The sequence below is a fragment of the Accipiter gentilis genome, chromosome 1 (assembly GCF_929443795.1).
Source record: "Accipiter gentilis chromosome 1, bAccGen1.1, whole genome shotgun sequence".
NCBI lineage: Eukaryota > Metazoa > Chordata > Aves > Accipitriformes > Accipitridae > Astur > Astur gentilis.
This window is the reverse complement of record NC_064880.1, coordinates 50,752,321-50,764,104: the sequence shown is the minus strand read 5'-3', so window position 1 is coordinate 50,764,104 and position 11,784 is coordinate 50,752,321. Positions and strand designations below refer to the sequence as shown.

General features: G+C 42.3%; 1 protein-coding gene across 15 annotated transcripts in view; it reads left to right on the top strand.

Annotated features, from left to right (window-relative positions):
* GTDC1 (glycosyltransferase like domain containing 1) overlaps positions 1-10,964 on the top strand; it is a 186,457-nt gene extending 175,493 nt beyond the window's left edge. For 6 of the 15 annotated variants that reach the window (XM_049799400.1, XM_049799382.1, XM_049799371.1 and 3 more), the window contains 4 exons: positions 1,418-1,488; positions 2,192-2,283; positions 3,851-3,929; positions 9,663-10,964. In XM_049799400.1, the coding sequence (XP_049655357.1) occupies positions 1,418-1,488; positions 2,192-2,283; positions 3,851-3,929; positions 9,663-9,703 (283 nt within the window). In that variant the 3' untranslated portion in view covers positions 9,704-10,964. Of the gene's footprint in view, positions 1,489-2,191; positions 2,284-3,850; positions 3,930-9,662 lie in introns of those variants that run through there. The other 9 variants (XM_049799426.1, XM_049799408.1, XR_007505939.1 and 6 more) reach the window with 6 other exon arrangements.
* The last annotated feature ends 820 nt before the right edge of the window (positions 10,965-11,784 follow it).

The following is an 11,784-nucleotide window of genomic DNA, read 5'->3' as shown; positions in this document are numbered from 1 at the left end:
CATTTCCCTTTGGTAAAAAATATAGTGCTAGACGATGTACACTTTGAAATTGTTGTTAATGTTTAAAATGCAATCTGAAGTGCATATGTTATTTAAAAAAAACATAAATTACAAATTTTAAAAGTTTATGAAAAAAACTAGCAATCATTGCTTAGCGGAAGCATTTGCAGAGAAATGTGTATCTTTGGGTTTTGTGGAGATGCATAGTTTTCTCGCATGAAAGCTGAATATGTTATTCTTTATTTTATTTTTTTCCTGGTTAAAACTGAGTAGATCTAAAGGAAACAGAGTTCCTTCTGGGTGCCTGTAATAAAGTACCAAACCCGATATGCACATGAAAGTAGCGAAAGCCTTTTGGATCGTCAGTGAAAATAGAAAAGGTGAACGTTGACGAGATTTCAGATATTTTTTTCCTGGGGACTGAGGGAAACCGAAGTTAAAAATAAAGTCCTCGTATGGTCAACATGTTGGAGGAAATTCAAAGACTCTCATAAAATAAACATATTTTAAGAAGTGTTTTGAATTTCACTGTGTAATTTCTGGCCAACAGAAATTACAGTTGTATCTTTGGAGGGACATTATGTCAGATCAATGGTCATTATGCAAAAAAAATAAACTGAAAACTTGATGCCTTAACCCGTTCAGCTATTAAAATGCAAGCACGAAGAGGATACCTTTTCCTCTAGATTCTCTACGAGAAAACTTTGCGCCACTGCGTGGCAATTATAAAATGTTTGGGGTTGACGTTACAGGAGATATTGTGAATTCTGCCTTGAAAAAACACAAGTACAAAGCACCGCACGCTTTGGCAAAGGAATCTCATAGGTAGTTATTAAAAAATACAACAGTTTATGTCCCGCAAAATAAAGGAAATTATCTGAGGCATGTGGATAAGCTAAATTCTCCCAGCCTGAAGCATGCTGCGAGTTGTTCCCAGGCTATATTTAACTGTAACCTTTGGGGTCTGAAAGTCGAAGGAGAATATCTGTTCTGCCAGGTAACGGCGATCGTGTGCGTCGGTGTGTACGTACACACGTAGCCACACGTGCGCACGTGTGCCCTTGTTTCGCTGCAGCATTATTAAGAAAAGCCGTCCATACTTCACCATGTTGTTACATGTGTCTGTCTGCTGATTATAAAATGTGTTAAACAGTATTTAAAAAACAAAAAAATGCAGAGCTGCGCTTTGATTTATTCAGCGAACAAAACATATGCTCGCTGTTCTGTTCTATGTAATTCATATGATCAATAAAATTTTCTTTAAAAAGAGCAACTTTGGCATTTAGAAGGATTATGCTGCTGAAGAAAAAAAGGTTTCGCTCTTGCTGTACGTAGTCAACCTCAATGCTCTTGCGCCAAAATAAGTTTTTGGCTCGCTAACGTCTATTTTTCTGTATTTATTATTTCTGATCTTCAGGGTCGAAGCTGTACATTGCGGCTGTTATCCGCTGTGTCCCAAAGCCTTGGTGTACCCAGAGATATTTCCAGGTAGCTGCTTCGTTGCGTATTCTTTTTGCTGAAGCGTAATAACGCGATTCGTGCTAAAATACTAAGTTTGAGAATAAACTTGAGCAAAAGCAATTGTTTATTTGGCAAGCCAACATGTTAGTGTTAAGGAAAATTTTATGTGTTTTAATACATTAGACGAAGTTTATATTTGCCATCTGTTCTTTTAAGATAACACAAAAGCAAGTTTTGAAATAGCATTCTTCATTGTTAGCATACACAACCCGTAATGATAGATTTTTGTTAAAAGGTCAGTGATGCTGCAATGGTTTGCAGATTTTTTTTTGATACACAGAAAAAAAAAAAAACCCGAGGCCTGAAAATCACACCAAATTATTTAAACAATTTAATAGTTAATAGTATGCAACTGCGGTACAGGATACAGACTAATGTAGTACCAGTTCTTTGAAAAATCTCATCACTAAATGTATCACATATGCATTGTGTTACATTAGAATAATGTATTTTAATCACCCAAAGGAGATGTCTAAACAGCACAACTACACAGTCTTATTTAGCATTAAACATCCTTGTGAGCTGAGGTAACCTTATAAAATCATGCTTAAATAATGTAAAACACGAGGCGGCACAGAGCAATATGCATTTTTAATTAGTAAAGTGACTAATATCGAGTGTGTGCTTTGAGGTTTTTGTTTCATTAAAAATGTATCTGTTTTTCCTGCAGCTGAATATCTGTATTCTACACCTGAACAGCTTTTTAAAAGGCTTCAGAATTTCTGCAAGAGACCAGATATTGTAAGGAAACATCTCTATAAGGTAGTTGTTCAGAATAGTTTTACATGATATAATGCCATATTGAAGTACAAAGGAAAAAAAAAACCCTTAAAAAAACAACATTTAATTAACATACTAATGTTTAAAGGAAACATGCTAGGGAGGGATATTAGTCGTTACACTAACAAGGATTAATTAAACTAGATGCCAGTTGTATTAACCTAGGTCTTATGAAATACGTGCACTTAATGCATGCTACATGCTTTTTTTTAATTTATTGTTTTCTAAAATGACTGTCCTTTACATTTGGACCCAAGAGGCTTATAAAAATGAACCTGGATTAATGCAACTCATTAGTTTAAAAGGAAAATAAAAGAAAGATCCCACAATTATCCTAATGAGGATAAGCCTACCTTCCTATCCTAATTTAATCTTCAGTCGGCAAAAAATGCAGGTGACTGGTATCAGGTAAGATTTCTCTGCCTTTTGGAATTACTTGAATTATTTTCATAATTATGATTATTTTAACTCTTCGCTTTTTAAGGTATGTTGATTGTAAAAAAAGTTTATCGGAAGCATAATTTACCGGTATTTATCGTGTCCTTTTCTTTGCAGTTATTTATGTAGAGAAAGTACAGTTTCGGTGGCAGACCTTCCATTCAAGTTTTGAGCGAGTGTTCAATGCTAGACCGATTTTCACATTTTTAAGAGCTGTATTTCTACTGCTAGGAGTCACACTTTTTTTTTTTTTTTTTAATTACGCGATTGTAGATGAAGCACTAAATTTTACATTATTGCAGTGAAGAGCTATTATTACACGATGCCGCTCTTAGAAAAATAACTGCTGTTTTCTGCATGCTGACGTGTAAACTTACAGCGTTTTATGACTTTTACAGTCCTGGCTATGCCGTGGGCAGGTTGGATACACGTTACCCCTGCACGACAAAGGTGTTTCAGGTTGTAAAAAACCCCTGAATTCAGCTGAAAGTCCTTAAAAGCTCGGGAGCGCGTGGAAATACTCCTCGTGTTACCCGTGCGATACGAACGCGGTCCTTTTAGCCTTCCCTGGCTGTCGCCGTCCGGGCGCTCCGTTAACGAGCAAGTCGAGTAATCTCCTCCTTAATTTGGAGGCTCATGCTGCCGGCAGACCTAACCTCATCTCTCCACCTTCCTCCCTCTGGGGACCAGAAAGCGTCGGGTCTCGCTGTGTGTCGTCTCCCTCTCTACCCCTTCCCCGCACACATGTAGCAGGAGGAGCGAGGGTTTCGCCCACGCCTGACTTTTTTCTGTCACCTAAAAATAGATGTTTACATAATGATACATCAAAGATGATGTTGTTTCTGGAGGAAACAGTTAAACTTCAAGAAAAAAAAAAAAAAAAAAAAAGGAGAGAACCAAAAATGCAATTTAACACCCAATTTCAAGCTCATTATCTTTCATTGTCTATTAACTTGGCAATGGTTCAGAAGGTAGCTCATAATAGTTTAAAATGCTGACTGAACACTTCCAGTGTTCAGCATTACTTCTTGAGTCAATAGTATCGTATAGTTATACGTGGTGCCTTCAAAGGGAAGCCGGTCCTTAAACGTTTACCTTGACATTTCCCAAGGCTTCAAGCTCAGCTAATGGTTGGGTTCACGTGGATCTTCTCGCTACGTGTGGATCCCCAGCTCCTAACCAGAGCCAAGGTATGCTACAAATGGGAGGAGCGGTAGAGCAAGTACTGCTAGAAAATAGTATGGGTTTAAAAAGTGTGCACGAGCCCCATAAGCAAAATGCTAATTTGCTTGAAGGATTTTTTTTTTAAAAAAGGATTAAAAAAAAATAAAAATAAATAAAAATCATTCGGGATGATTTGCAGGCAGAAGCTGAAGGTGTTTCTCCTACCCCTCGTAGGCGCGCACCGTTAACGGTGCAGCCCCGTGCAGATCTTCCGAGCGTTCGGACTCAATGTCTGCAACAGGTAGCGACTGAGCTGAACGGGGGATCGTTTTAAAATGAGTAAAGCAGAGCCTAATCCAGAACCTGTGAGCACCAGAGAAAAAGATCCCCGTTGCTTTTAATAGGCTTTGGATCATCTCGGAGAATACTGTTAGAGGTGTCTTTTTGTACCTACACCCACGTATGCCAAGTCTTCCTCCCGCAATGAAACTATCCGCAAAACCTCCTAGAAGACCGCTGACTTAGACAGGTGCTGTTAATGTCATTAAGGTTGGAATGATGCTGCTCTTTAGGAAGCTGAAAAGAGTGAAATCGTGAAGGGTACGCAGCACTTCCACCGTATTTTCACTTTTTTCAGATCGGTGTAATGTCATCTATACGAAGGTGGAAGAGAAAAGGGACTCCAGCACGGTAGTGCGGACTAACTAGCTACTTTTCTTTCAGAAACCTCCCTGACATGCTCCCTGCCCGAAGTTCGTAAAGTGTCTGTGAAATCTTGAAAGTAAATATGCTTTAAAAGCAAACAGCGCTTTTCTGTACTGGTTGGGGATTCTGCTTCATAGATCAGGAAGTAATCACCAACAGAAGTACCTCGGGTTATCCTTTTACATATTGTTGGGGTTTTATTACCGAGGATATCCATCAGAATTAGACAGCGGTCTAATTAAACAGGCAGTTTATTCCTTCAGTTGGCCTCAGTGCTTGTGCTGACAAAGTTGGGGCAAAAGGGAGATAAAGGGCAGCGGGGCAGTCCGCTTAGGGAGCCGGACGGAACGAATATCCCTCTGAAAATGCACAGAAAGGACGTTAAACTGCAATAGCTTAACTCGACGGAGCAGATTCATGCTGGCAGGCTTTTTAAAGTGTGCATAATGGAAGCACCTATGCAAACCTTTCCGAATGATGTTTTACTTACCCCGTGTATTCCCACAGCACCCAAGCCTGGCTCATTTGCATTTCGACATTGCCTTCTACCAGTTATTAGCAGAAGATTGAGATGAGTGGAAAGCAAGCCTCATTTGTTATCAATTATTTGCTCTGTTCTAGTTTTACGGGATCAAACGTTGCTCTCTGGTTCTCGGTATTTGTGGTTGCCAAAGTAAGCGCCAGAATGAAGCAAGTAACAACAACGGGGCATCCGTTTCTGTCAGAGTACACCATAAGACCTGTCAGTGTTTGCAAGCTCCCTATCTAGTAGCTTTAAAATTTACAAAAAAAAAAAAAAAAAAAAATAGGGCAAAACATTTGTTTCTGCATTATTTTCTTTAAGTTTACCTTTCAGTTCCCTCACTTCAGTTTCTTAATTTAAACCAGCATGTATAAAGAGTATACAGTGGAAAGGGACAAGAAGAGTTGCCAAAAGCCAGGCATGGAAGGAGCTGACAACTTTAAATAATCTCTCCCAGCCCTCCCAGCTGAATGAGTGCTGGTTGACATGCTGTCAGCTTCAGTTCCTACAGTAAAATCCTACTCTCACTCAGGCTTGTTTAACAGAGAAAAGAATTTGGCCCACTTTCTGACATTCATCTTCTCATTTCCATCACACTACAGAAGCTCACCTGCCTATGAAAAGACACATGGCGTGATTTTTTGTCTTTCTTACACCACTGTAGAAGGAAGTCTGCTGAATTCAAAGGGATTAAACTACTGTAAAATCAAATTAAGATCCCAGTTAGACCGTAGACATCTGAATTGTTTCCAGTCTCAGGGTTTGGCTGTACAGGGCAGTTCTAACAAAACTTTCTTTTTTTTTTCCTTCTCTTTTTGCTCTGATTTGAGATAAAGCAGTATCTTTGGTGTTTCAGGAAAAAACGTCGAAGGGAAAACTGCTCCTGATCCAGCTTTAATATTCAGACACAGCTAGGAAATCAGCAGGAGGCATTCTCAGCCTAAGGATACAGGGCGCTGGACACATGAGGATGCAGGGGAGCCTCATGCCGCATGTCCCCTTAGCCACCCTGTTGCAAGGAGCAGTAGTCGCTCGTAGTTCTTGTACAGGCCATGCAAGAGCCAGGGACGAGGCCTCTGCCCTTATCCTCACCCGCTCCCCAACAAAACTCCACGAGAAATTTGTTTTTCCGTAAGGATGCTAACTGCCGCTCTGGACCAGCACTCCACGTGTTTAATACCGTGGTTTTGATAGTGGTGAGCATCAGACATTCAGGAGAAGGCTGGCAAAGGTAGAAATAGGGTAGTAAAGGTCTTCTAGAGTTAGAGATTGGTTCTAACCCTGGCCTTGGACATTGTACCATCTTTCATTACCTTTTGATATCGAGTATGGCCAGGCCGTTCGTAATAGTTCTCCGTTTGATGGTCAGGCACTTGGAAACCCCTGTTCTTGTCTTTCACGTCTTCCTATAGCAAAGCGGTTCATCTTACGTTTACAGATGGTGTTAAAAGCATTTCCTTCAGTGGGCTCAGGGTTTCCCCACCTTCGGTCGCGTTGAGTGTCTTCTCGTTCTGGAGTTGTTCGCCTGGAAGCAGGAGCTCCCTGTCCATCTTTTCTATACCATTCAGTATTTTATAAGCATCTGTCAAACAGTATCCCAGTCTCTTCAGTCTCTCCTCGTGAATGTTATTCCATGTTTATATTCTAATCTCTCATCATTCAAGCCGGTTTGATGCTTGAGAGCTGTTTTTGTGCTGGTGTGATCATTGCTTTGCGGAGTATTCCAGGCCATGCCATTGGTTTATGTGATGTGTTGTACTCTGATAATTTTCAGCCTGTTCCTTATGGAGCCAAACCTACTGTTTACTTTTTAATGGTGAATGTATATTGAGCAGATGTTTGCTTACAGTGTTCTCCAGATCTTTTGTCCTGAGCGGATAAAGTTAATTTAGAGCTTTATAGGGTATGCAAATAGTACAAGTACTGCCATCCATCCTGCTGGCTTTCTGTTCATCAGCAGAGCATGTTTTCAGAGAAAAAAGACGGCATTGTACTGAATTTGTGCTTCTGCCTGGTTAGCAGTAGGTGCAGGCCAGAAGGAGGTTGGAAGCACAAGTGGGAAACTTGCGTTTGCCTCTTGAGATGCTCGGTTTCCAGCGAGCATAATTTAAAATGATTTCAGAGGTGCTCTAGAGCTGCTGCTCCGAGCCTGTACGGGAAGGTTATAGCAGCCTGGGAACTCTGGAGTGCAGCGTGCTGTGTCCATCCTTTCCCATCTCTGTTTCGGGGCTTAGGCATGGGATCCTATGTAAAATGTGTATAACATAAGGATTTCTTATGTGAAAGGAAACTTCGGTTGCTTATTTAGAGCATAGAATCATAGGGTAATTAAGGAAGATACTTCTGGAGGTGACCTGGTCAGCCTCTGCTCAAAGCAGGGCCAGCTGCAAACTAGGATCTAACTTCCAAGTCGGATTTTGTTGCTCGGGGTTGCATCCAGGTTAGACTCAAGTCTTGACGTTTTTCCCTCCCGTATGTGTAGCTGATCCAGGTGAAATCCAGCTAGCTTAGGAGGTTTGCGCAGGTGGGAAGATCTGCTGGGCCGTGGGACACAATTCAAGCGTTTTGGGTCAGCCTTAGGTCTTCAAGCAGCACGTGGGTCTGGAAGCAGCTGTGGCAGAGGGAGCTCTGCTAGCTAACGTGGATCCTCTCCGTTGAAGAAATCAGCTAGCGGGTAGGATGTTGAAGTTGCCTGCTAGGTCATTCTGGGATCCAGCCCTACTTTTTTTGACATAATATACATCTGTGTAGACATATACATTAGTATACATATATATACAGATGTATGTGGCCTGCACCTGAACTTCTCCCTTGTTCTTGGCTCTCGGAGGTGTCCGTCTAGGAGATTTCAGCTCTCTGACAATGTTGGTCTATAGCTCGTAGCAGTTGGCTGCACCTGTAGAACAGGAAGAAAGCGTTCATTAAGGCGGCAGTTCTCTGCGCACCTTTCAGCACAAACACCAGGACTTTGGACTTTTTATTATAATGATATTAGATAGCTTCCCGTTTAGTTTTTGAAAGTCAATGAAAACTGGCAGAGGAACCACAGCCGCTGCAAAATGGTAGGTGGAGAAATGGGTTAAAGGAAATAGGACTTTAAAAGAAAAGTCGCAAAAAAGCATGATTTTTTTTTTTTTTTTCACTAAAGTTTATTCAAATTACCTTCAGAAAGAAAGCCTGAAACTGTTTTCCTACTGTCGTAGTTGGTCAGTGTGTTCTGGACCATCCTATGCAAGGTACTCACCAGCGTATCTTGCGTAGGCTCCCATCCAACATTTGCTGGGCTTTGTTTAAAGGCGGAAGGAAAGAGATGAGTTTTAAAAGGCCACTATAAGAAACTGCAGAACAGACCGGCTTGTTCGGGGCAATACTGTTCCTCTGCTGAGGAATATTATATAGCTCTGATATGGGCCTCACGGTGCACCCAAGTCATCTAAACCAGTGCTTTCTTTTGGTGGTGGTTTCCAAAAGTGCCTGGACTTTGAAAGTTGAGCTCCAAAAGGTAGTTACTACAAGCTGCTTTCCACCTTGATTCTTCCCCAATACTCGCTTGGAGAGGGAAGGAGCTGGGTCACAGAGTAAAGCTGACCCGCTACAGATCAGCTCTGTAAATCACTCTGCTGTCTTGCCTGCCAAATCTCAGGTTTCGTGCTGAATAATCGCCTCCAATTCTTAATTTTAAGGAAATTTTTTTTAAAGTGCCTAAAATGTGTGCCAAATCAGTACTGTCTGCTTGAACTGCAACTGTCCTGAAACAGCAGGTCTGAATGGATGAACAGTCCTTATTAAATTCTAAAGGTTAACTCTGAAGTGTAACGATGGCAGAGTAGATATTAATTGCTTCGGTTCTGGTCTTAGGCCACAAGAAACAAATAAGTCGATTACTTCATAAAAGATGCTGTACTGCTACTGACATCTAACTGTGCTGCCCCTTCTTCATGGGCAGATCTTGCTTTATGTGAAACCTTTGCTTCTCTGGCTCCCTGTGTATTTAGGAACTGTTGACTGAATCACTATACTATGAAGAAACAGATGCCCAGACCTTTGCAGAGTTATCACTCCCCCCCAAAAAGCATTGAATTTATTCTCTCCAAGCTTACTCTAAAATAAAGCCTGGAAGCCAGAGCGATGTTGATCAAGCAGGAGAATTGGGCCCTCGCTCCTGCTGCTTCGTGGTTCTGCCGTGTCTGAGGGTGGGAGAGGCAGGTCGGTCCCGGTGGGCGTTCAGTCCCTGGCGAGACCGCCAGTAAAGCAGACGGACGTTTGACGGTGCTCACCCAGGAGCAAATCACGTGGGGCTGCCGACCAGCTTACCTGTCCTTAAAAAAAAAATGCAGAATTCACCCCGTTTCCAACTAAAGCCACGTAAGCGTTCTCTGACCAACCAACTGGCTTCCACCCCTCCCGAAATCCCGGGCGCTGCAGAGATGCGTTTCGGGACAGAGAGAGGAGAGGGAGAAAGAGAGAGGTCCCTTTTGTGTCCCAGCATCTAATGCGGCTTCGTGCGCTTTTCTCTTCTGCTTCCTCGTAGGGCGAGACGGCTGGCTTTTCTTGGGCAGCGCTCGGCGGTAAATTCAGGTCTCTGCTCGCAGCAGAACCGAGGGAAGATTTGTGACAGATGGGGCTAAGTCACAAACTTGCAGCCTCAGGCAGAATTGTGGAAGTTTCCAGAGTGTGCCCATATTTACCTGATCAGAGAGAAAAGAAAATCTGCAGAGGAAGCCGAGCCTGGCTGCTTGTCATAGCTGACACAGAGCCATCTGCCACAAACCTGTGGCGGCTTCAGATCTCCAATCCCTGCCACCACCCCAGCTCAAATTAAATACAGATTCTTAGAGACGTTATGATGGTTACACATGTCCTCGGCATCACATGCAGGAGACTGTTCAAAAAAAATATGTGGCCTGTTGTGTAACCGCACTCATGTATCCCATATGTGGTGCCACATTGAATTTCCGGTTGAATCTGTTTTTATCCTTTGTACTGGATGACATGGTGCCTGAATTCTTTCTTTTCGCCGACACGATGGCAGCCAAGCTGCAGCTTCAAACGCTCACACTTGGCTGAGTTTCTACCTAGGTTGCCAGGTTATCATTGGAGCCTTATTGTGTCCTCAAAGGGCCACAGGGCCTGAAAGGAGGATCCGAACGCTGCCGGACTAATTGGGCAGCCATCTCCGGGTTGTTTGGAGGCAAAGGGCTGCTTTAGCACTTTTCTTTTTTTTTTTTTTTTTTTTTTTTTTTTTTTTTTCTCCCTGCAAATTAATGACTCTCTGGCACGGGGGTTTTTAAGTGAAGGTATTAATAAGGGGTCTGGCAGGTAATCCCATGATTCGTGGAGTTACATTTGCATTTAATTAATCTTAAAGAAAGCTGAAAGATAAACAGCTGTAATTCAAACTAGCATGGGAAATATGCTACATGGTGCCATCTATCCGATAAAATGAAAGCCGAGACACTTGTTTTATTTCTCTCAAGGATGGAGAACAAACAGATAACAGTCAAAATACTTCCAATAAAAACCAGTAGTTTAAATGTAACGGCAGTTCATCAAGAATCTTTGCATCCAGTTACAAATACAGTCTTTTAAAGATAAATCACTTATGATTCCAGCAGTCAAGCTGCTATATTTGTTGATGTAAAATGTTTTGAAGATGTAGATTGTACAATAAATTTTTAATAAAGTGCCCACTGCAATTTTTAATTAGCATATCTCATTCATGTGTAAGTGTGTACATCTATCTGTATGTTTATCACTATGCATATCCTTGTGTCAGAGTCAATGAATGCAATTGTGTCTTTATCTGATGAAGTAGAATCTGTTTTGCAAGTGATAATAAAACGTTATGACAATTCCAAGATTTTCAACTCTGCTCTGGGAAGAAGCAAGAAGAGGACTCTCGGTAAGGCGTTACCACGTGAAGCCCGGTAAGACCTCTCTTTGCAGGCAGCTGTGGTTTCACCTTCCCTCGTGGCAGGCAGGGTAGCTCCTCTCCCCATCCCGGCGGCATCTTTCCTTTGCCCGAGCTCCGTCCACGGCAGGTGAACGACGTCGGTAAGTCCTCCTCCGCACACGTCATGCCTTCTGACGCCACCAAGATGCCAAACCGTCCTTTTTCAGTGCGGGAGAGCGCATGCGGTACCTCTCTTTAAAATTGCTCCATTAAGCAAGCAATCAAAAAACCCAACGGTAAGTGTTCGGCTGTTTTCCTAGCACTGCAGACTGGCAATTTTGTGGTTAGTCCTCTGTCTTGTATGTTGGTTCCTCCTCATTTCTGCTCCACCGAAGCCCAGCTTGGTGTCTAGGCGTTTAATGTGGTTGCGTAGAAGCGGTCTTCTCAAGACGGCGTGCGTAGGTGTGGTAGTCGTACTTGGCAGGGCCAAGTAACAGGATTGCCTCGCCCTTCGTACCGGGGTGTATCATAGGTGTTTGCTAATGTTATCACACCTCGCACCGGCGAGAGCGAATCAGAAATTATTTTTTTGTCTTTACCGATGGGGAAACTGAGGCATGGTACAATTAAGCGAAGCGCTTCAAGTTTCAAAGTGAGTCATTCTCCGAACCAATAAAGAGGCAAGAGGGGATGCTGTTCATGTCGCCCTAGGGCTTGTGGTGAGCAGACGCGATACACCAAAGCTCCGTGGTTTCGAGTC